Raw genomic sequence first — 25,477 nt, 5'->3', positions numbered from 1 at the left:
CAGTTGTGCGATCTCAGCTCACTGCAACCTCCGCCTCCCAGGTTCAAGCGATTCTCCTGCCTCAGCCTTCTGAGTAGTTGGGATTACAGGCGCACACCACCACATCTGGCTAGTTTTTGTATTTGTATTTGAGATGGGGTTTCACCATGTTGGTCAGGCTGGTCTCGATCTCTCGACTTGTGATCCACTCACCTCAGCCTCCCAAAGTGCTGGGATTACAGGCCTGAGCCACTGCACCTGGCTGACCACCTGTATTACTTTTAACCACAAATGAAATAGATGACTTCTTAGAAAAACATAAAAGCAGAACTGTCTCAAAAAACCAACAGAATATCTGCATAGCCTAATAACCATAAAAAAAGCATATAATGTGGCCAACACTGTCTCCCTAGTGAACTCTGGGTCACATACTTTTGGTTAATTTAAAACACTATACATTATTCCAGAACATCTTCAAAGGTAGAAAATTTTACAAGTTATTTTGCCGAGGTAGGATAACCATAAATCTGACTTTGACAGTATGTAAAAACTATAGACGAATCTCATTTATGAATACAAGTGCCAAATCCTCTGCAATGGTATATTAAATACCCTCTGCAATGGTATATGAAATCTATAACAAACAAAAATAAACCCTGCAGAAATTTTGAAATCAGTTTAGTTTGTTTTTCATAGTGGTCTGAGTATTGAAATTCTGTTAAATTATATTATTGTACCTGGGGATTGAGCAAGTGAGTAATACTGTTGGAGAAGCCAGATACCAATGTAGAACCAAGGAAGACAAGGAAGAAGCCTGTGGGATTGGATGGGAATTAGAGGTGTATAATACATATAAATCATGTGTCTGGGAAAATTTCCTGCCCTGGGATTAGGGGGAACTAGCACCATGTGCTTGACTGGATTTCAGAATTGCTATAAATGAGTGACTGCTGCTTCCTTTTTCCCTGTTTGAATGGAAATATCTTTAGTGGTTATTCTGTCCCTGTTTCATCACTGAATGTTGGCAGCAGGGGAGAAACAATTTTTCAGCTCACTGGACTCTAGTTTAAGAGGAGGTGCACCCAATGAACCATACTTGAGAAGCCTTTTTCTTTTATTTTTCCCTTCCCTTTCTTTCCTTTCCCTTCCCTTCCCTTCCCTTCCCTCCCCTTCCCTTCCCTCCCCTCCCCTCCCCTCCCCTCCCGTCCCCTCCCCTCCCCTCCCCTCCCCTCTGCTTCCTTTTTACCTCTCCTCTCCTCTTCTCTTTTTCTTTTTTTTTTCTTTTTTTTGGCAGGGTCTCTGTTGCCCAGGCTGGAGTGCAGTGGTGCATTCTTGGCTCACTGCGACCTCTGCCTACCAGGCTCATCCTTCCACCTCAGCCTCTTGAGTAGCTGGGACTAGAGGTGTGTGCCACCGTGCCCAGCTAATTAAAAAAAATATTTCTGTAGAGATGAGGTTTTGCCATGTTGCCCAGGCTGGTCTTGAACTCTTGAACTCAAGCGATCCACCTGCCTCAGCCTCCTAAAGTGCTGGGATTTCAGGTGTGAGCCACTGTGCCCAGTCCCAAGAAGGCTTATCTGATCTGAACCTGATTTAGATAAGGAGGTCCTGGACTTTGTTCCAATGCTGCAGAGAGTGAGACTTCTGAGGAGAGAGGAGTGTCCTTTGCATATGGGAAAGATGTGAATTACTTGGCTAGAGGGTGAACTACAGTAGATTGCTTCTAAAGATGGGAGCAGCAATGTTTCTTCCCAAGCAACATTCTCCTTTGAAATGTGACTTTGTCACTCACTGCATCAAGAGGTAGGGTCTATTCTCCCTCCTTCTGAATCTGGTCCTGTGACTTGCTTTCACCAATAGATTGTGGCAGAAGTGACAGTGTGCAAGTATGAATGGGGTCTGCCAGGACCATGTGGAGCAACGGTAAGCATCCTCATGGATGATGCCTGAATTCCTGACCCACAGAATAGTGAACAATAAAATGTTTTTTTTCTTTTCAAGCAGCTAAGCTTTGAGGTCATTTGTTACACAGCAATAGATAGCTAATACACCATCGAAGAGTGCTGGGGTCATTTCAAAACAACTCAGGAGGCAAACTGAGGAGATTCTCACTAAAAGTGGGGAACTTGCACAGGCCTGTAATCCCAGCTACTTGGAGGCTGAGGCAGGAGAATCACTTGCACCCAGGAGGAGGAGGTTGCAGTGAGCCAAGATGGTGCCACTGCACTCCAGCCTGGGTGACAGAGTGAGACCCTGTCTCAAAAAAAAAAAAAAAAAGTGGGCAACTCAAGCATCAATAAAGGTATTAACTGCAATGGTTTGTAGCATATTACGTATATTTAAATATGTGGGTTCAAGATAATTCAATAAAAGAATCCCTGGTTACCCTTAGAGGATATTAGGAAATCAATTTGTTATTTTGAACATTGCTAAATAAAAAAACAAGCATTTATCCTATTTTTTGTACAACCTGTATTTCAAGATACCTGAATATTGTTAAAGAGAAGCTATTTGCAGAAGAAATCTGACCAATAATGATGTAAAAAAATAAAATCTGAATCTCATCATTTTGCAACCCCTGATGATATCACGGATTTAGGTATTGCTAAAACCGTCAGGTGACAGATGATCAGGCTGATAACACCTGCACCTGCTGCCAAGCTTAACATAAAAAATAATACTAAATTCCCCCTGCGAAGCCTGCATGTGCCCAAAAAACCCCAAATCAAAGCAAACCCCTTAAAACCTGAGTTAAAGCAAGCTTCTAGATCTAACTTCTAGCTTACAAAAAATGAGAGGAAGAGAGAACTATACCACTAAGAAAATGCAACTAGAAAATTCCAGATTGCAAAAAATGTAATAGGACCAAAACCCTGAGTTCTTCAATAAATACATGACGATTTATAGCTTAAAAGAGACACAGAGACCGGTGAGCCAAATGCAATGTGTGCAACTTGTTTAGATCCTGATTTGAACAAATCAACTCTAAAAAGACTTCTGAGACAATGGAGAGAATGTGAACTATGACAGGGTATCTGATGGTATTAAGGAAGTACTAATTTTGTTTTTTTAGTGTGGATATAGCCTTTTAAAGGTAAAAAGAAAGAATAAAGGTGGTGGAGGGTGTGATAATCCTATGACGGGTCTGGGCTTGAGTCCTGAGGGCAGCCAATTATATCCCAGACTCACAGGCAATTAACAGTCCAAGCCAGGGTCCCATCAGCTGAATCCTGAGGCTGGGATGCTTCAGTCTTTTCAGAACAGGGTAAAGGAAGAGTTCAGAAACCACCTTCACTGGCTTCGTGAAAACCAAGCACGTCTTTGAGATCTTTTTCAAATTCTGCCTCTAAGTCAAGTCCTGCCTTGCCAAAGTCGGAAGCCTGAAAGAGAAAAAAGCAAACAAACACGTTGAAGGACGAAAGATTACAACCATCAGATCACTCATACATTTTTTTGTTTTTGTTTTTCAGTCAGGGTCTTTCCCTGTCACCCAGGCTGTGGTGCGGTGGCACCATCATAGCTCACTGCAGCCTTCAATTCCTGGACGCAAGCGATCCTCCCACCTCAGCCTCCTGAGTAGCTGAAACTACAGGCACATGCTACTATGCCCAGATTTTTTTTTTTTTTTTTTTTTTTTTTTTTTTTTTTTTTTTTGAGATGAAGTCTCGCTCTGTCGCCCGGGCTGGAGTGCAGTGGCCGGATCTCAGCTCACTGCAAGCTCCGCCTCCTGGGTTTACGCCATTCTCCTGCCTCAGCCTCCCGAGTAGCTGTATGCCCAGATTTTTAAAACTTTTTTTTTTTTTTTTTTCAGAGATCGGGGTGAGGAGGTCTTGCTATGTTTCTCAGGCTGGTCTCAAACTCCTGGCTTCAGGTGATTCCCTCACCTCGGACTCCCCAAAAGCTGGGATTACAGATGTGAGTCACTGCTCCCAGACTCACTCATATTTTTTTAGGAGGCCCAGCAGTGAGGCAGAATGGATGGGGAGATGCTGCTACTAAAATGTTGAAAAGCATGAGACTCCACCTGGTTGTTAAACTTCTACCTGACAGGTGATTTGGACTGAAGGTTTAGTTTTGATCATGGCAAATCTGAGCATGGTGCAAAATAGCTTAAAAAATGTTTTTAAACGCATTTCTTGAAAGCCCACTCACTGATGAAGGATGACCCTCTGTTCTCCAGGGCTAAGGATACGCCAGGCACTGAGTGGCTCTCTGGTCAACGCTTTCTCCCTGCAGCTCCGTGACTGGGTACCAGTTTACAGTTTGTGGTTTGTGAACATGCCAACTCCTGGCATGGAGGAAGGGAAGGAAGCTGGGTGGAGATGAAAATCTTCCTTACGTACCTCCCAAGAAATATCTGTACAAATGGGGATAAAAATCAGGACAAACCAAAGTTACAAATGTTGGGATTGCAGGCTAGCTCAACTAGCTGGTCCCTCCTTAGTAAAGGAGGATGAAACCAGCACTGTATCTGAAGGCAGTTCCAGATGTTTGAGTCCAGTGAGAAATGTATGTGCAAAAAAATGCAAGCATGAGTATCCAGGAAGTCTAACTGATTTTATTTTGTTTACTTATTTGTTTTCATATTTCTGAGGCAGGAAGAACAATGTAGGCATAAACTGCCTTTCCTTCCAGTTTAAACAAAGAAGCTGGATGCCATTTACTGCTGTCGTTGGGAGCGAGCTGCCGATCTGGGAACAGAGCCTGTTTTTTTTTCAGCTCCTGTTCCGGAGATCCCTCCCCTGTCCTGCTTGCTGTTCTTTTTGCCACTCACTCCTTGCCTCCAGTAATGCTGAGGTGGTTTTTTTCTGTAATCCTTGTCTCGTTTGAGCTCTCCCCAGGATGAAACTGAGGGTAATCCTTGCAAAATTCTGCTGTCCCAGAAGTTAGGGGAAAGTAGAAAAGATGCAAAAAGGAAGCAGGAAATGCCTTTTACCTTGTGAAATGTTTCATGGTTGCGGAAGATCAGGCGCATGTCCCGCACAAACCATGCCACCGTGTACACTTCCGTATTCAGCCTTTCCTTAACCAGGTCCAACCACATTGCTTCCTGAAAGGGCTCACCGTAATCGCGAATCTTGAGGACAAAGCCACCAGAGAGGAGACATCAGCACAGCTGTCATCACTGGAAAGGATCCAATTTAAATACAATCCAAGTCTTCATTTCCAGGGTCATAATGATAACACCATCTGACTTCTTTAGGCCAGCTATTGTTCTAGGCACTAGATAAACTAAATTGTAAGCCAAGCATATGAATATGTAATCTCCACATTTATGGGTACCATAAATAATGATGTCCATTTCACAGATGAGGAAACCGAGGGATGGAGAGGTCAAGGAGCCTACCCAAGATGTCTCAGCTAGAAAGTGGTAGAGCTGGGATGGGAACCCACACAGTTTGGCATCTGTGACTCTTCTTTTTTTTTGAGATGGAGTCTTGCTTTGTCACCCAGGCTAGAGTGCAGTGGTGCAATCTTGGCTCACTGCAACCTCTGCCTCCCGGATTCAAGTGATTCTCCTTCCTCAGCCTCCCAAGTAGCTGGGATTACAGGTGCCTGCCACCACGCCTGGCTAATTTTTGTATTTTTAGTAGCGATGGGGTTTTGCCATGTTGGCCAGGCTGGTCTTGAACTCCTGACCTCAAGTGATCTGCCCGCCTCAGCCTCCCAAAGTGCTGGGATTACACGCATGAGCGGCTGCCCCCAGCTGGCCTTTGTGACTCTTAATCTCTAGTAGGAAAGACATTCCTCCTAAAGAGAAGATGAAACTGAGATACACAGGAGGGGCAGCAACTTGCCCAGTATCCCATAGCCCGTGAGTGGTAGGGTGGAGTTTGAGCCAGGTAGTCCCTCTCCAGAGTGTGCAGAGAAACCCCCGCTGCCCTGCTCCACTGCTGCCACGCTGTCCTTCTCTCCTGTTCTCCAGCTTCCCGAGCAAAATGCAGCACCTGTCGGACTCAGCCCCCAAATTTCTCAAAATGCATTTTATGCAAGAGAACTGTAAAATGTGACTTACATTAAATGGAATGCCTATAAAAAAGGAGCTTTGTGGATGACAGTAGGCCTTCAAGAGGAGGAACTCACATTTCTGTAAAACGTGAAGAGGGCTTGAAAGTGAAATGCAGCTTGGGAACAGTGAAGCCAGGTGAATGTCTAGACATGCACACGGACGGGGCAGCCAAGCCCAGTCAGCATTACAACCATGCTTACCAAGGCTCACAGGGTGTGTGGGATTTTGTTCAGACTCTGTGGGCACTAAATCATCATCCTCTAAAGGGAGACACTGAAGCCTCCCTTTGGTGCATTGCCCTGACCCTGTGCCTGTTTGTGCTTCTCATGTGAGAAGGGAAAAGCGTAGGCTTGGGGTTGGCATCCAACTTACCAGCTGGTCCTGAGGCTGCATCTGCCTCTCCAGGATCTTAGATACATGATGACACTGTTGGCTTCCTGAAGACCTCTTCATCCTGCAGAAGGTGCAACTCCACAGCGTCCTGAGAGGTTGGACATAAGGTGAACAGAGGGCAAGGCCCCTGGAAATGGCCACCATTCCTGTGGCTGCCACTGTCTTCCCTCAGGAAGTTTGGGCTCAGCCATGAGGGTGGGATACCTCCCAGAGTGTCCAAGATCCCCACGTGGGGTCTCCAGCATTGACCCTTCCCTCGCATCAGTGGTAGCGGCAGGTGGGCAGCCTGAGGAAGGTGGTGTCACAGTAAGCGTGGGCTCTCTTCTCCCTGTCTGAGCTGCTGGGAGCACAAAGGAACCCAGGCTGCCGGGCTTGAGTGTCAGAATCTGGGCTTTCACCTGCAGGGACCTCAGGCCTCCATCAGCCTGATGAGACCATGGTGAAATATGTGACAAACCGTGCTTCCTGTCTTTCCTGAGCAGGCACAGAACATAAGCTGGCTTTTCCTGTCCCCACCTCCCCTTGGACAGGAGTCCCTGCTGTCCAAGGAATAACATCCTAGGGAAGGGCACCTCCAGGGGCAGAAGCAGTGTGGAGCCAAGAGGCTCACTGGCAGCCTCAGAGACCAAGAGAGGCCCAGAGTCTCTGGCACCAGACTGCCCTGCCTCACACCCTTGTCTGCAATGCTCACAGGTCCTGCCCTTTCCATCTGGAGGGGAGTGCTGTGTGCCCGAGGCGGGGCTGCATCCCACTCACCTCTTGGCTTCCACAGGGGGAATGTGACAGTCTTCATGGAAGACTCGTGGATAAGTACCATAGCAGAGAAGTTATCCCCCTTTACAGCACACCTCGCATTCATCCAAGTTTTTCCACTGCAAGGGCAGATAATGTGGGCACCGCTAGGACCACGGCACCGCTAGGACCAGCTGCCACTACCACTGATGACCCAGGAATGCTGACCCTGTGGGGTTCTAGAACACATCATTTTGTGTGTGCCACAGTGGATATCCAAACCCAATTTCTGGTGGGGGGAGCTGATGCCACCTCCCTTGGGGGAAACTGCAAGACAAATGGCACAACAAGCAGGGAGTCTGGGTGGTGACCACCACCACTAGGGCTTTTCTTCTCTGGCTGTGGCTTGCTAACGGGTTCTGCCGTGTTTTGAGCTGTGCTGCTGCCTGCTGGCAAGCTTGTGCTTTGAGCTGGGCCACTCTGGGCTGCATTTGCTGAGCCCCACCAAGCCTCTGTTAATAGATCTAACTGACCAAAGTAAGACATGATGATAACTGGCATTTAGGTGCAGGAGTATGGGAAGTGTTTTTCCTGGTGCCTTGCCTAACTGCCTAGGGTCGTAACATAACATGGCCCTAAAATGTTCCATAGTGGGCATGGATGCTGTGACCCTGTAAATAACAAATTAAAATAATCAAAATTAAGTTATCTTTGGCACTTACAATTGACTTTACAACATGGAACTCCATGGACCTTCTCTGTTAAAATATTTAATACTGATCAATATGAATTAAAACACGGCTTTCAAGGACGGAAACTCATTATGGAAGATCTATTTAGAGAAGGGATGATTATCCCCACTGTTTCTCCATTTCACAGCCCAATTTGGTCTGTTCTTAAGCTTGGAAAGAATGAATGATGCCTCACGGTGAATTACTACAACCTGAATGCTGTGACCCCATCTGTGAAGGCCCAATGTTATTGAAATTACTGACTCCATCCACTTAGCAAGTGGTAAATACTCTGCAGTCATAGATTTGACTAATGTGTTCTGTTCAGTGTGTATTTCAACAGCATCTCAGCCGCAGGTTGCTTTCACCCCCGAAGGAACACAATAGACCATTGTCTGGCTACCACGGGGTACCTGGAGAGTTCTGCCACCATACACAATCTGCAAGCAGGATTTGAACTGCATCTGACCTTCTCTAGGAGCACAGGTGTAACATCACCCTGAAGACACCCTTCTCTCAGCACATTCATTTGACACACTCAGGACATTACTCACAAGGAGCTCACGGAAAAGGATGGGGCTTGTGTTTCCGCATGAATGTGGGATTAAACTAAAACAAAAAAGTATGGGCCACTGCCCCAGGCATAGTACAGGGATCCACCACCAATTTCTGGCCATTATCTGGTCAGTCGAGGGATGCTCCATCCCTGACACTGTCAAAAAATTATTATTGACCCTCTAAGTACCCACAGTGTTCTAATAAGCCTCCCAGCATCCTTTAGGCCTCTTGAGTTCCGGAGGAAACACATCCCTCATTTATAGATTTTAGGTAAGCTCATTTATGCTGTTACTTGCAAACAGGCCCACTTTCAATGGGATTCCTTCTAACAAAAGATTCTAGAATCTGTCAAATTGCAATACAGCAGGCATTAGTGCCCTCCTGAGTCTCATTCACTGTGGAGGCTTTGGCAACCTCCTCTCATGCCTCCTGGCATCTCTGGACCACCCATGATGGCCATGGACTTTTGGTACAAAAAAACAGAAAACCCCAAAAGCTGTTTTCCTCAGCCCTACACTATATGCTGATAGAGTGGCAACTGCTGGCTGCATCCAGGGCCTTCTGGAGATGGAGGCTGTCACACGCCGAGCCTGTGGCTCTTTACACCAGCTGCCCATCCTGTGTGGGTCACGGAGGCAGCACCCTGCAGGGCAACCACAAAACATGTTTTGGGAGTACCAGCATCGGTCTCTTTTTGTGCACATACATAAGTGAGACTGTAGTGGAGACGGATGGATGTGCTGCCGAGCAGCAGTGACACTGGATGATGGCGCTGTGGGCAAGGCCCTCACTGGCCCATTCTCAGTCGGATAAACGTTCATCTTATTCTCCCGACCTGGCCCTGGAAGGTGGGACTGAGAGGCTGGGTCAAACATGCCCCTGGCTATTATGTGCTGACATGTGGCATTAGGAGAGTTAGAGGGTATTATCATGTTGGGATATTAATTAATGGTCTGGATTTTAAAGATCCTTTTTTTTCTGGTTGCAAAAGTAACAAATGGTCATTATAGTAATTCCAACTGTACATAAACGTATAATACAGAAAGCAAATGCCCCTGTGATCTCATCTCAAAATAAATGCAGTTGATTCTTTTGGCTATTTTTTCACTCGTAGACCTACCTACACATTCACATAAGCAACAAAGGGCTCCTTCCCCACACGTCACAACTAGCATTAAGTGTCCTGAAGCCTCCTGACTGCAAAACCCTTTGGTGGCTTTCCATTGATTGAATGATAACTCCATACTTATGAATCCATGTATTTAAACAAATATCTATATCAAAGGTCTAATATTCTGTAAGAAAAGTTTTTAAAAAACCGTTCTGTAACTGTATCAGTTTATTCTGCAATAGTGATAGAACTTGTGTTTGTCCCTAATTTTTTGCTATTATGATGTTACACTGAGTACCCGTGATTCTCGGGGTATTTAAGATCAGCATGGGAAAGATGATTTATATAATAAATGGCATTGGGAGACCAGTGCCTTAAACTTTGAATGAATCCAGCCTGGTCAGGCCAGCCTCCAGGGCAACATGAGTAGCTGGGACTACAGGTGCATGGCACCATGCCTGGCTAATTTTTGTATGTTTTGTAAAGAAGGGTTTTGCCCTGTTTCCCAGGCTGGTCTCAAACTCCTGGGCTCAAAGGATCCACCCACCTTGGTATCCCCAAGTGCTGGGATTACATCGCTCTATATAGCAATACAGAGTCTCACTATATCACTCAGGCTGGTCTTGAACTCCTGGGCTCAAGCAATGCTCCTACCTTAGCCTTAGCTGGGACTACAGGTGCACACCACCATTCCTGGTTGATTAAAAAAAATTTGTTAGAGATGGGGTCTTGCTATGTTACCTAGGCTTAGAGTATTTTATTTCTGACACCTTTGGTTTATAGCCATCCAAATATCCAGATCTTTTTTCTAAAACACATGGACATGATGAGCTTTATCATTTAATTTTTATTTTAGAGTCATTTGCTTCCCCATCCCAAATTAACTACGAAAATTAATTGTTTTGAAGATGCCATGCCCAAATGTGGAGGTGACTCAGAGCTGGGAAACTCAGGAGCTCTAAGGTGAACCTCCAGACAGGGAAAGTCTGCAACATGGTGACTGAGAGGGTAGTAGAAATTCACTTGCTATTTAACTGTCTCTTGAGATTTATTCTTGGAGGACACAGCAAAAGTCCATTCTGAAAGACAGAAGGAGTCAATGAATGAGGTTATTCTGGAGGTTTTTCTTCTGTAGATACTGGCCTTCCCACTTCCTATGAGTATCTGTACCCAGACATCACACTGGATCTCAAACGCAAGGCGTCAAAAAGAAAAATTAGCTCCCTCCCCCAGTCAGTTTTTCTTCTGGACCTCACTTAGTGATAAAATCACTTTTTCCCCTGTCACTCAAACCCATGACCCAAGTTCTTCTTTCTTACTCTTTCCCATCCATTCCTTTCTTCTTCCATTTTTCCTCTCTAGATAAAATCTTTATGATTTCATCCTAGTGATAATTTCTTGAGTGTTACTGAGAGGGGCCTTGTGTTGGGTCCTGGGATCACGGAGACTAGTTGTTCTCAGGACAGGAATAGCCTGCTGTGGACGCGCAGCAGAGAGATGGACCATGGACTGGGCAGTCTGGAAATGCTGCAGGGGGCCAGATGAGCTGGCCTTGAATAGGTGTCAGGTAGAGGATGCAGAGGAGCGATTGCAGGCATCTGTTCAGCTAGTTTCTTTTGAGCATCTTACATCTCTCTTGACCTCAAAGCCCTCTGCCTGCATTTAAAGTTCCTGCACTCCTTTCCTTGCATTTAAAGTTCTCCACCATCAGGAACAATCTGTGCTCCTAACTTTGTCACCCACAATTTTTTTTTCTATGAACATTTAACTCCTTTTAAATCATGCTCTTGAATCCTAATGGGAGCTCTTCACATTTCTGCTGTTAAAACCCCACTTCTCCTTCAAGGATTTAAACCCGTCACCTATCTGTCGCTTGTCATTATAATACCTTCAGCAGCTCTCCTAGGGTCGTTCCTCCGCAATGTATACTCCGATTCCAGTTCTTTGTGTTTCTTCCTTTTCCTTCCATTTCAAATTCTTTGAGTGTTAACCAAGTTCCATCCTCATTTTGAATGCACTTCACTGAGGATCCTGTAAGCAAAAGAAAGCCCATTCTTGGATCTACCACCATTCTCTGTGAATTCACCCTAAACCTCTTCATCCTAATTGTGGCCTTCTACCTTTCCAGGTCAAGAGAGACTTCCTCTGTGAGGTGGAAGCAGTAGCAGGGGAGTCTGAAGGCCTCCTCTCTTGGACTGAAGCCAGCCCTAAAGCCTGACTGAGTGGTGAGGGGGTGGGACAGATTTTGCATTCATGTGGTGCCTACATGCAGCAAGGACATGGCTGTCAGTACAGCAGGGCCCATGGGTGACTTCCACGTGAGAGTGGAGTGATCTGGTTGCCAAAAATACCATGATGTGGAAGAGTTTGGAAATTCCTTCCTAAGAAGTGTTTCTTCTTCTGCAGCCTAGGGTCCATTTCCTGATCAATTATATACCCAGGTATTTTCCTCCCTTCTAGTGAGTCCTTCATCTAGGGATTCCAAAGAGCAGAAGACCGAGGAACTCACCGTGTTTCATTTTCTTCTTATATAAAATCCCTTTCGCCTCACCACAGGTCACGGGGAGCTTAGAACAGTGAAAATCCACAGTGTCACTTTTGGGTTTTCCTGAAAGTAGAAGAGAAGAGTTTCATGTTATTCAGTCTTCATTCCGTCTTCCTTTTGAATTCTCCCCTCCATGAATTCCAGTAATGTACAGGGTATTAACATGCTCTGGTTAGTTTGCAGGAACTCTTGCATCTTGAGTGGCAACTAAGCTATGTGTACACAGCAGCCTGCAACAAACCACCACCACCGCCACCAACACTACAGTCAACAAAACATTTTAGTAGAACATATAGGGCTTCTTCAGTGAATGTGTCTTAATTTGCAAGTGAATTGGCTGCCACCGAATAGTCTTCTATTCTATAAGCATCCTGCTGATTTCTCTGTGCTGATGGAAGTTGCCTACCTAAAATATTTCTTTGCATTCATGTTGCCAGAGGAAAAAAAAATCTTCATTTATAATCTTATTTCCTGATTCAAATGAAGACTTGGGTGAGTGAGGTGGCTGGCACTGAGGGGATGGTGTCAGTCTTAATTATTTGCTGTTTCTTTTCATTTTATTGCTTCCCTGCTTCTTCCTTGATGAATAAAAGAAAACCCTGGAGAGCTCTGAACTAATTTCCCAGTTGCTCACGGAGCGGTCTGGCAACTCAGAATCCCTGGGTAGAAATCTGGAGTTTAGATTCAGGAGAAGCAGTTGCAAGAGGGTTTAAAATAAATCTCAGCAATTCCTGCTGCCTTCCCCTCCAACCTCACTATGGGTGAATTCATTAAAGAAAGACAGCAGGGGCTGTTTCTCTGGGGAGAAATGAAGGGGCTGTCCATGTCTTATGTTGAGTTACAGAGGATAGTACACCTAAAATGAGCCTAGGAGAACATCTGGTCCAACTCTCTCCCTTGCCTCAAATGGTTATTGAAAGAGCTAAAGGAAAACCAATGGCAAAACAAGAGCATTGATGGAAAGAGGAAGGAACAGCATCAGTGGTGAAGAAGCCATTCATTTCCCTGGAAAGATACAAGGTAGGTAGAGTCGGACTGAGAAAGGAGGGACGCTGAGAAGTGAGGACGTAATCCCTCCCGACAGAACCCTACAGGATGCCTGGCCTCACAGGAGCAGGGGCTGGCAGCAAGGCTAGGCATGGGGGTGGAAGGTAGGGGGGTGTGGGAACTTAGGGTGGGAAAAGCTTTGTTTCAACAGCGGCCCTCTTGCATAGAGGGGCCAGCTCCACCATTTGTCTCTAGACTCTACTCAGTAAATATGGCACAGCAGATGAGAGCGTGTCCTTGGGAGCCAGACTACGGGGTGGGGAGGGGTGGGGGTGGGAGGGGCTTATAATCCTGGCTCTGCCACTTATTAGAAGGATTACCTAAGTGTGAATTACTGTTATCAAATTTGAGTGAGAAACTTGCTGCCGCAGGTTCCTAATGTGAGTGAAAGGCGGAGCTCCAGGTGACTCTGGACCACTATTGCAAACCTTGAGGGAGATTGGCACAGCTATGGGGACCTTCTACAGTTCTCTGTCCCCACAGAAATGTCTTTGCTAATTCCCTGTGGTGAATACAGCTTTAGTGAACACAAACGTCCCAAACACATTCACAAGCAGATGAGGGAGCAGGGGGTGGTTTTGGGGGCCATGGGGAGCAAGCTGATGTGCAGAGTCATGGGGACAAGCATCAGTCCCTTCCTTACCCAGTGGAGGCAAGTCATCAAGTGAAGTGGGGCCTTCAGGCCCAAGGACTTCCAAAGCCAACTATCCTATGCCTCAGGGCAGCTTTCTGGCCTGTTCCCAATAGTGCTGAGTTTGGCTCAGTCTCACCTACTCATCTCAGCAACCAGGCCTTGAAGGATGAAACCCTGCAGCCCCAGGAACCCTGTGGGGGATGCTTGGGGCTCTTTAACATCAGCTGGTTCCTTTGTAAAGTGAGCTGCAGCAGCGGTGGATTTAGGTCCCCATTAGGAAGCATGAGTAAACAACGAGGAACCTGCTGTGAAAAGCAAGCAAATAGAGAAGAGAGAGCTCAGGGAAAGGAAAAGCAAGGTGGAGAAAATTAAGAAGAAAAGCTGAATCCAGACGAGGAACAGCGGCATGGTAAAAAATGAATTCATAATCCAGAAGATCAACTCTGGGAATTCCTACAGAACGTGGGGAAGAAGCACAAGGTGGAAATTATGCATGGAAAGACCACAGTCCTGGGGAATGATTTGGGAGCTCTATGATGTATACATGAGAGGTATGGGAAGGGGATGGCGGGGGGTGGACATGGGGTGGTGGGGGGTGGAGATGGGGTGGTGAGGGGAAAAGGGATAGTCAAGGAAATAGTAAGAGCAGCAGATGCACTGTGTCATCTATCCTCACAACAATGTGTAAGAATGAGAAGGCAACGACTGTCCCCATTTTATAGATGAGGGACTTGGGCTCAGATGTGGAGAGAGAATTGCCGGTGGTCACCACATTACATGAGGTGGAGCTGGCATTAGAATTGAGACATGCCAGACCCAGTATCTAGCGCTCTTTCCACATCATCAGAAATGCCACGAGACTCCACATCACACAAGCAACAACAGCACAGATACTCTGTGTTTAATGAGAAGTTACGGATAGGGCAGAAGGGAGAAGAAACTGATGCTGAGGGACAACTGTCAACGTTTGCCGGGGCTCCTGCCTCCATCAGTGTTTGAGACGAGGTGGAATCTGGGTTCATGTACATTTTTAGTGTAAAGGAAAAAGGGCTGGAAATTGGAACACACAGGTTGATTTTAGCTCATTCAAGTCTTTTACCCTTTAATTGAATCTGTAAAACGGGCTGATAACACTTACTTATTATGGGAATTAAATGGCAAAATGTAGATCAGAGTGCTTTGCCAACTGTGAAGTAATGTACACACTTACATATTCATCAGGACCTCTGCATAAAGTTGATGGGTTGTGCCCTGAGCAAGGACTCCATCTTTAAGGGGTGCTCTGATTCATATTAGAAACAGAATCAGTTGGCCGGGTGCGGTGGCTCAAGCCTGTAATCCCAGCACTTTGGGAGGCCGAGACGGGCGGATCACAAGGTCAGGAGATCGAGACCATCCTGGCTAACACGGTGAAACCCCGTCTCTACTAAAAATACAAAAAACTAGCCGGGCAAGGTGGCGGCGCCTATAGTCCCAGCTCCTCCGGAGGCTGAGGCAGGAGAATGGTGTAAACCCGGGAGGCGGAGCTTGCAGTGAGCTGAGATCTGGCCACTGCACTCCAGCCCGGGCAACAGAGCAAGACTCCGTCTCAAAAAAAAAAAAAAAAAAGAAACAGAATCAGTTTACCTGCTTAGTACAACAATCTTCCAGAAGACGGCAGAAAAGGGTTTGGTTTCAAGAATTGGCTGTGACAGATGAGGTAGTGAATTGAGGTAGGGGCACCTTTTTCTAACTCACACACATGAATCAGATGGGCCCAGATACTGGTATTCATAACTTGATGAAGAAGTACCAGCTGTGCGAAGCATGGGGAAGCTGGGCATACAGCAACGGGCAAGACCCATCCGCTTACTGACCTCACCTGACTTTTGCACAGTGAACAGGCTGTGCACAGATCATTCATCACAGTTAAGAGAAGTGCCATGAAGACAAAATGCAGGTCTCCACAAGGGCATGTCAGGGAGACCCACCCCCACCTGCTGGGAGAGAGAATGCTTCCCTGTGGAAGTGACATTTAAGGTGAGGTCTGAGGGCAAAGGTCTAATATCCAGAATTTACAAGGAACCTAAACAAATTTACAAGAAAAAAAAACAAACAACACCTTTAAAAAGTGGGCAAAGGACATGAACAGACACTTCTCAAAAGAAGACATTTATGCAGCTGATAAACATATGAAAAAAAGCTCCACATCACTGAGCATTAGAGAACTGCAAATCAAAACCACAATGAGATACCATCTCATGCCAGTCAGAATGGCGATTATTAAAAAGTTAAGAAACAACAGATGCTGGCAAAGCTGTGAAGAAATAGGAACACTTTTATACTGTTGGTGATAATGTAAATTAGTTCAACCATTGTGAAAGACCTCGTAGCAATTCCTCAAAGACCTAGAACCAGAAATACCATTTGACTCAGTAAGCAATCCCATTACTGGGTATACACCCAAAGGAATATAAATCATTCTATTATAAAGATACATGCATGTGTATGTTCACTGCAGCACTATTCACAATAGCAAAGACATGGGCTCAACCTAAATATCCATCAATTATAGACTGGGTAAAGATATGTGGTACATATACACCACGGAATATTATGCAGCCATAAAAAGGAACAAGGTCATGTTCTTTGCAGGGGCATGATTAGAGCTTGCAGCCATTATCCTCAGCAAACTAATGCAGGAACAGAAAACTAAACACCGCATGTTCTCACTTATAAGTGGGAGTTAAACAATGAGAACACACGGACACAGGGAGGGGAACAGCATACACTGGGACCTGTCAGGGGAGCAGGAGGGAGAGCACCAGGATAAATAGCTAATTCATGTTGGGCTTAATACCTATGGGATGGGTTGATAGGTGTAGCAAACCACCATGGCACACATTTACCTATGTAACAAACCTGCACATCCCGCACATGTATCCCAGAAATTAAAATAAATTTTTTAAAGAGAAGGTGAGGTCTGAGGGTGTATAGCAAGGAAAGGGAGGAGGATAAGGGGATTAGCTTTGGGGGTGGGGGGGGGTGAGTGGGGGGCCCATGTGAGGAGGCACCGAGCAGGAACTAGGTGGCAGCATTCAGTATCTGATGACCTATGCTGTGAGGAATCAGGCTGGTGTGACCCTAGAGACATGGGTAGGGGTGGTTTATGGGTGTTGGTGACATCCTGTGTCTTGAGTTGCATGCTGGGTATGTGGGTGCTTTTTCTGTGTGTGTGAATCCATCAAGCTGTACTCTTAGGATACATGCATTTTCTGCAAGCACATCCATCAGTGCTACTCAATGCTCCAACCTACGATGGGACAGGGGCTTGATCAGAATCAATGCACTGCTGTCGCCACTAAGGAGTCTAGCTATGAAAACAGTGTGCTTAGCGTCACAGTTGGTTTACAAGCTCCTTATTCTTGTAGACCTGCAACCAACATGTTTGTAGATGACACCATTCTGGGGTTCCCACCTTGGGTAGCACCTACTATACTTCGATAATGAATAAAAAGGGCCAATGTGGCTGGAGACTAAAAAAGGAAGAGAGGGTGACAAGAAATGACACTGAAGAAGTGAGGTACAAAAGCAGAAGAAAAATAAATGCAAGAAGAGGAGCGGGAGGGAGAGGACAGAGATGCAAAGAGGCCCGAGGGACAGAGAGGCTGAAGCAAGCCCAGGGTCCCAACCAACACAGGAAAAGGAACAAGAACACTGTCAGGCTGTGCTTGAATAAGGGTTTCCTTTAATTCCTAGAATGGAAGACATAGAAGTTTATTTTAGAACTTGACTTAAAGGTTTAGTGATCATCCTTAATCATTTTTGGGTCTTTGTACAGCTCTGTGTTAAAGAATCCTTCCAAGTATGGAAATAGCCACCATGCACAAGTGGGTGGGTTAGGCTGCCAGCACTCCTGATGCACCCAATTCAGCTGGTACCCATGAGGGTGGAGAACAACTTCGGAGGAGGAGAACAAGGACGGTGGAAGAAGCGAGAGAAGGAGACAGCGGGTGGAGCCTGCAGCAGAGGCCAGGGCTCTGGGGAACCCAAGGGGGAGGCGCTGTGGCTTGCTTGCTTACTTCTTCAGTGAATATTTTTCTGAAAATTCCTTTTTGAACTTGAACAGATACCTTTTTCCTTTTTCTTTTCTAAAAACAGAATTAATAATCACTTATAGCTACAAACGTAGATTTATAAGACTCATATGTTAACAATCTTAAAGTATTTTTTCCTGTTTTTCTACCAGTTTGGAGAGACAAGTTACATATGAGTCCTTGTGAAAGGACTTCCTTGCAGCATTGACTAAGGAAATACAGCAAGCTCATGTTAAAAGACAGAAAAACTAAAAATACTACAGAAGCCAAATTTCCACTAATTAATATATATCAATACATTTACTACAAATACTAGAATAAAGGGATGTACAGGAGTCCCTCCCTTATCCACAGGGCATATGTTTCAAGCCTTCCAGTGGATACCTGAAACCATGGGTAGTGGACACCCCTGCAGATACTATGATTCTTCAATCTGATAACCAAGACAGCTACTAAGTGATTGATGGGTGCGCTGCGTATACAGCAAGACACACTGGATCAAGAGATGATTCACATCCCCAAGTGGGATACAGCAGGATGGTGCAAGACCGTCACGCTACTCAGAACAGCACATGATTTTTAACTTACAAATTGTTTATTTCTGGAACTTTCCATTTAAGATTTTCAAACTGCAGTTGACTCCAGGTAACTGAAATCATGGAACAAAAAACTGCTTATAAAGGGGGGCTACTGTATGGCCTTATAAATATCACATAGGAAGGGCTTTGTAAGGAGGAAGTAATGGGCATAAAGCAGTGGTTAACACTGGGTGACTTTGCTCTCAGGGGATATCTGGCAATGTTTGGAAATCTTTCTGTTTGTCAGGACTGGGAAGCAGGTGCTACTGGCATCTAATGGGTAGAGGCCAGAGATGTTGCTAAACATCCGATGACACACAAGACAGCCTCCGAAGCAAAGAATTATTCAGTCCAAAATGTCAATAATGCCAAGATTGAGAAACTCTGGCATAAAATATACTGCTAAAGGCAAACTGATGTGTCTATCTACCTAAGCAGATGGCTCCACAACCAAAAGCTTAAGTTCAAAGACAGAAACAAAATCAGAAAAACTGCAATAATTATAACAAAGGGTTAATCTAACTGATTAAACAAAAAAATGGCTAGTCCTATAGAAAAATGGGCAAATTCAAACAGATGAGCCTCACAAGAAAAATTTCCAATGTCAAATTTATTTAAAAAACAGGTAAATTGGTAAAGATACGCTAGGTGATGCTGTGGTAATTCATGATGCTCCACAGGTGTCAGCAAACTATGGTCTAAGGGCCAAATTGGCCTACTGCCTGTTTATGTAAATAAAGTTTTATTGGAATACAGCCACACCCATTTGTCTATGTATTTGCCTCTGGCTGCTGTCACGCTACAAAGGCGGAGTTGAGTAGGTGCATCTTCTGGTCCTTTTTGGAAAAAAATTGCCAAGCTCTGGTTTACAATGACAAAGGTTTACTTCTCTCTCATGCGGTTTGTTCATCATAAATTAGATGAGGCTCAGCCCTACATCACTGACACTCATGGCTCCTGCAGACAGAGCAGCCTCTGTCTAGAACATTCCTGGTCTTGGGCAGAGAGAAAGGAGACAAAGGGGCTTTTAAAGCCTTGGCCTGAAAGTGGCTCTCTAACTTGGGTCCACATTTCTTTGGCTAAGTTATCACATGGGCATTCCTGGGTCCACAGGGCAGGGCTGTGGACTTCTGAGGAGGTGGGGCACTGGAACGCTGGAGAACTGTAATACAACCTACCACAGCATGTTCAATCACCTGCCTAGTGCAAAGAAATTCAAAGGGAAACACCAGTGGAATATCACTCCTCACCTTTGGCAGTCATCATAGACACAACTTGTTATCTTTAGTGTTGGTGAAAGTGGAGGGAAAAGGTGTCTGTATGATGTTAAAGGGAGTATAAACAGATAATTTAGGCAATTTGACAACAGGTTCTCGGGGGAATGCTTTAGGCTTTTTCCCATTTAGTATCACATTGACTGTGGGTTTGCCATATATGGCTTTTATAATTTTGAGGTAAGCCCCTTCTATGCCTAGTTTGTTGAGGATCTTTATCTAAAGGGATGCTAGATTTTATCAAATGTTTTTTCTGCATCTATTGAAATGATCTATGGTTCTAAATTCTGTTTTTGTGATGTACCACATTTATTGACTTGCATGTGTTAAACCATCCCTAAATCCCTGGGATTAAATCCACTTGATCATTGTGTATTATATTTTTGATGGGCTGCTGGATTCAGTTAGCTAGTATTTTGTTGAGGACTTTTGCAACTACGTTCATCAGGGATACTGGTTGTTGTTTCTTTATCATGTCCTTTCCTGGTTTTGATATCAAGGTGACACTGCCTTCACAGAATGAGTTAGGGGATTCCCTCTTAACCTTTTGGAATAGTTTCAGTAGTATTGGCACCAATTCTTCTTTAAATGTCTGGTAGAATTCAGCTGTGAGTGCATCTGGCTCTGGGCTTTTTGTTGTTGTTGTTGGGATTTTAAAAATTACTGATTCAGTCTCACTGCTTCTTATTGGTTGTTCATGGTTTCTATTTATTCCCGATTTAATCTAGGAGGGATGTATGTTTCCAGGAATTTATTCATTTCCTTTAGATCTTTCTAGGTTTGTGCATAGAGGTGTTCGCAGTAGTCTTGAATGATCTTTTGTATTTCTCTGATGTCAGTCGTAATGTCTCCAGTTTCATTTCTAGTTTGAGGTTTTTTTTTTTTTTTTTTTTTTTTTTTTTTTTTTTTTTTTTGAGACGGAGTCTTGCTCTGTCGCCGGGGCTGGAGTGCAGTGGCCGGATCTCAGCTCACTGCAAGCTCCGCCTCCCGGGTTCCCGCCATTCTCCTGCCTCAGCCTCCCAAGTAGCTGGGACTACAGGCGCCCGCTACCTCGCCCGGCTAGTTTTTTGTATTTTTTTAGTAGAGACGGGGTTTCACCGTGTTAGCCAGGATGGTCTCGATCTCCTGACCTCGTGATCCGCCTGTCTCGGCCTCCCAAAGTGCTGGGATTACAGGCTTGAGCCACTGCGCCCGGCCCTTCTAGTTTGAGTTTATATGAAACTTCTCTCTTCTTCTTTTTGGTTATTCTAGCCAATGTTCTATCCATTTTATTTATCTTTTCAAAGAACCAGCTTTTTGTTTCATTGATCTTTTTTATTTTTTGTGTCAACTTTATTTGGTTCTGCTCTCATCTTTCTTTTTTTCTGCTAGCTTTGGGTTTCTCTAGTTCCTTGAGATGTGACATTAGGTTGTCAGTTTGTGATCTTTCAGAATTTTTGATGTAGGCATATAGTGCTATAAATTTTCCTCTTAAAAGCAGTGCTTTTGCTGTATCCTAGAGGTTTTGTTAATTTATGTCACTGCTACCATTCATTTCAAATAATTTTTAAATTTCCATCTTAATTTCAGTGTTAACCCATAAATCATTCAGGAGCAGGTTATTTAATTTCCATTTATTTGTATGGTTTTGAAAGTTCCTTTTGGAGTTGATTTTTAGTTTTATTTCACTGTGGTCTGAGGAGATACTTGATATAATTTCAATATTTTTCTTCCAAAAACAACCCCCCAAAATGGGATACATGTGCAGAATGTGCAGGTTTGTTACATAAGTTTACATGTGTCATGGTGGTTTGCTGCACTTATTGACCCCCTCTAAGTTCCCTCCCCTCACCCCCCACCCCCTAACAGGCCCTGGTGTGTGTTGTTCTCCTCTCTGTGTCCATTTGGTCTCAATGATCAACTCCCACTTATGAGTGAGAACTTGTGGCATTTGGTTTTGTGTTCCTATGTTAGTTTGCTAAGGATGATGGCTTCCAGCTTCACCCATGTACCTGCAAAGGACATGATCTCATTACTTTTCATGGCTGCATAGTATTCTATGGTGTATATGTACCACATTTTCTTTATCCAGTCTATCATTGATGGGCATTTTGGTTGGTTCCATGCCTTTGCTACTGTAAATACTGCTGCAATAAATGCACATGTTCTGTGTCTTTATAATAGAATAATTTATATTCCTTTGGGTATATACCCAGTAATGAGATTGCTGGGTCAAATGGTATATCTAGTTCCAGATCCTTGAGGAATTACCATACTGTCTTCCACAATGATTGAACAAATTCACATTCCCACCAAAAGTATAAAGGCATTCTTATTTCTCCATGGCCTCAACAGCATCTGTTGTTTCCTGATCTCTTCATAATTGCCATTCTGACTGGCATGAGATGGTATCTTATTGTGGTTTTGATTTGCATTTCTCTGATGATCAGTGATGTTGAGTTTTTTTTCCATATGTTTGTTGGCCATGTAAATGTCTTCTTTTGAGAAGTGTCTGTTCATATCCTTTGCCCACTTTTTGATGGGTTTTTTTTTTCTTCTTGTAAATAGGTTTAAGTTCCTTGTAAATTCTGGATATTAAACCTTTGTCAGATGGGTGAATTGCAAAATTTTTCTCCCATTCTGTAGGTTGCCTGTTCACTCTAATGCTAGTTTCTTTTGCTGTGCAGAAGCTCTTTAGTTTTATCAGATCCCATTTGTCAATTTTGGCTTTTCTTGCAATTGCTTTTGGCGTTTTTGTCATGAAGACTTTGCCCACACCTATGTCTTGAATGGTATTGCCTTGGTTTTCTTCTAGGATTTTTATGATTTTGGGTTTTACATTTACATCTTTAATTCATCTTGAGTTAATTTTTGTATAAGGTGTGAGGAAGGGGTCCAGTTTCAATTTTCTGCATATGGCTAGCCTGTTTTCCTGGCATTATTTATTAAATGGGGAATCCTTTTGCCATTGCTTGTTTTTGTCAGGTTTGTCGAAGATCAGATGGTTGTAGATGTGTGGTGTTATTTCTGGGGTCTCTGTTCTGCTCCATTGGTCTAAATGTCTGCTTTGGTGCCAGTACCATGCTGTTTTGGTTACTGTAGCCTTGTGATATAGTTTGAAGTCAGGTAGTGTGATGCCTCCAGCTTTGTTCTTTTTCCTTAGGATTGCCTTGGTTATATGGAATCTTCTTTGATTCCATATTGAATTTAAAAGTTTTTTCTAATTCTGTGATGAATGTAGAGACAACATTCCAGAATCTCTGGGACACAGCTAAAGCAGTGTTAAGAGGGAAACTTATAGTACTAAATGCCCATGTCAGAAAGCTAGAAAGATCTCAAATTGACACCCTAACATCACAGTTAAAAGAGCTAGAGGCTGGGTGTGGTGTTTTACACCTCTAATCCCAGCACTTTGGGAGGCCAAAGCAGGTGGATCACCTGAGGTCGGGAGTTCGAGACCCACCTGACCAATATGGAGAAACCCCATTTCTACTAAAAATACAAAATTAGCCAGGTGTGGTGGCGCATGCCTGTAATCCTAGCTACTCAGGAGGCTGAGGCAGGAGAATCTCTTGAACCCAGGAGGTGGAGGTTGCAGTGAGCCGAGATTGCGCCATTGCACTCCGGCCTGGACAACAAGAGTGAAACTCCATTAAAAAAAAAGAAAGAAAGAAAGAAAAAAAAAAGAGCTAGGGAGGCAAGAGCAAACTAATCCAAAAGTCAGCAGAAAGCAAGAAATTGCTGAGATCAGAGAAGAATTGAAGGAGATAGAGACATGAAAAACTCCCCTCAAAAAATCAATGAATCCAGGAGCTGGTTTTTTGAAAAAATTAACAAAAAAGACCATTAGCCAGATTAATGAAGAAGAGAGAGAAGAATCAAATAGACACAATAAGAATGACAAAGGGGATATAATCACTGGTCCCACAGAAATACAAACTACCGTCAGAGAATACTATAAACACCTCTACACAAATAAACTAGAAAATCTAGAAGAAATGGATAAATTTCTGGACTCATACACCCTACCACAACTAGACCAGGAAGAAGTTGAATCCCTGAATAGACCAATAACAGCTCTGAAATTGAGGCAGTACTTAATAGCCTACCAACCAAAAAAAGCCCAGGACCAGACAGATTCACAACTGAATTTTTTTGTTTCTTATTCTGTAACTAACACAGTTTGTGCCCTGGAGTAGATACATGCATTCAGGCATGCAAGCAAAAAAAAAAAAAAAAAAAAAAAAAAAAAATTCTACCAGAAATACAAAGAGGAGCTGGTACCATTCCTTCTGAAACTATTACAAACAATTGAAAAGGAGGGACTCCTCCTTAACTCATTTTATGAAGCCAGCATCATTCTGATACCAAAACTGGGAAGAGACAAAAAAAGAAAATTTCAGGGCAATATCCCTGATGAGTATCAATACAAAAGTCCTCAATAAAATACCGGCAAGCCGAATCCAGCAGCACATCAAAAAACTTATCCACCTTGATCAAGTCAGTTTCATCTCTGGGATGCAAGACTGCTTCAACATATGCAAATCAATAAACGTAATCCATCACACAAAGAGAACCAAAGATAAAAACCACGTAATTATCTTGATAGATGCAGAAAAGACCTTTGATAAAATTCAACATCCCTTCATGTTAAAAACCCTCAACAAACTAGGTATTGATGGAACATATTTCAAAATAATAAGAGCTATTTATGACAAACCCATGGCCATATCATATTGAATGGGTAAGAGCTGGAAGCATTCCTTTTGAAAACCAGTACAAGACAAGGATGCCCTCTCTCACCACTCCTATTCAACATAGTATTAGAAGTTCTGGCCAAGGTAATCAGGCAAGAGAAAGATATAAAGAGTATTCAAACAGGAAGAGAGAAAGTCAAGTTGTCTCTGTTTGCAGATGACATGATTATATATTTAGAAAACCCCATCATCTCAGCCCAAGAACTTCTTGAACTGATAAGTAACTTCAGCAAAGTCTCAGGATACAAAAATAAAAGTGTTAAGAATCACAAGCATTCCTTAACACCAACAAAAGGCAAGCAGAGAGCCAAATCATGATGAACTCCCATTAACAATTACCACAAATACAATAAAATAGCTAGGAATATAGTTAACAGAGGATGTGAAGGACCTCTTCAAGAAGAACTACAAATCACTGCTCAAGAAAATAAGAGAGGACACAAACAAATGGAAAAACATTTCATCTTTATGGATAAGAAGAATCAATATCTTTAAAATGGCCATACTGCCCAAAGTAATTTATAGATTCAATGTTATTCCCATCAAACTATAATTTCAATTTATAAAAATTTACTGAGACTTGTTTTGTGGCCTATCATATGGTTTGTCTCGGAGAATGTTCCATGTGCTGATGAGAAGAATGTAATCTTCTGTAAATATTTATTAGGTCTATTTGTTCTAGAGTGTAGTTTACATCTATTGTTTCTTTGTTGACTTTCTGTCTCAATGATCTCTCTGGTGCTGACAGTGGAATATTGAAGTTCCCCACTATTATTGTGTTGTTGTCTATCTCTTTTCTTAGGTCTAGTGGTAAATGTCTTATGAATCTGGGAACTCCAGGGTTAGCTACATATAAATTTAGGATTGTAATATCTTCCTGTTGGATTGATCCTTTTATCATTATATAATGACCTTCTTTGTTTTTTGTTGTTGTTGTTTGTTGTTGTTGTTTGTTTTTTTTTTACTGTTGCTGCTTTAAAGTCTGTTTTATCTAAGAAAAGCTACTCCTGTTTGCTTTCGTTTCCATTTGCATGGAATATCTTTTTTCACCCTTATATCTTGAATTTATATGA

The 25,477-nt window shown here is 43.5% G+C and overlaps 2 protein-coding genes across 5 annotated transcripts in view; both read right to left on the bottom strand.

Moving 5' to 3' along the window:
- Positions 1–2,545: 2,545 nt before the first annotated feature.
- LOC115893306 (sp110 nuclear body protein-like) lies at positions 2,546–10,013 on the bottom strand. Of its 2 annotated transcripts, XR_004053324.1 has the most exons (4): positions 6,362–10,013; positions 4,916–5,056; positions 4,132–4,336; positions 2,546–3,359 (listed from the first exon to the last, which is right to left on the bottom strand). XR_004053324.1 is itself a non-coding variant. In XM_030917137.1 (3 exons), the coding sequence occupies exons 1-3, from the start codon at positions 6,524–6,526 to the stop codon at positions 3,258–3,260; spliced, it is 408 nt and encodes a 135-aa protein (XP_030772997.1). In that variant the 5' UTR covers positions 6,527–10,013; the 3' UTR covers positions 3,044–3,257. The 2 variants fall into 2 exon arrangements, 1 of the variants encoding a protein (XP_030772997.1); XM_030917137.1 differs by lacking the exon at positions 4,132–4,336 and having other exon boundaries at positions 3,044–3,359.
- A 328-nt stretch (positions 10,014–10,341) lies between these two features.
- SP110 (SP110 nuclear body protein) overlaps positions 10,342–25,477 on the bottom strand; it is a 38,365-nt gene continuing 23,229 nt past the window's right edge. For all 3 annotated transcript variants that reach the window (XM_010370757.2, XM_010370758.2, XM_030917136.1), the window contains 3 exons: positions 12,024–12,122; positions 11,403–11,545; positions 10,342–10,593 (listed from right to left, as the gene is read on the bottom strand). In XM_010370757.2, coding sequence (XP_010369059.1) covers positions 10,534–10,593; positions 11,403–11,545; positions 12,024–12,122 — 302 coding nt within the window. In that variant the 3' untranslated portion in view covers positions 10,342–10,533. The remainder of the gene's footprint in view (positions 10,594–11,402; positions 11,546–12,023; positions 12,123–25,477) is intronic.

The sequence above is a fragment of the Rhinopithecus roxellana genome, chromosome 14 (assembly GCF_007565055.1).
Source record: "Rhinopithecus roxellana isolate Shanxi Qingling chromosome 14, ASM756505v1, whole genome shotgun sequence".
NCBI lineage: Eukaryota > Metazoa > Chordata > Mammalia > Primates > Cercopithecidae > Rhinopithecus > Rhinopithecus roxellana.
The sequence above is the reverse complement of the archived record's forward strand: the minus strand, read 5'-3'. Positions and strand labels throughout refer to the sequence as shown.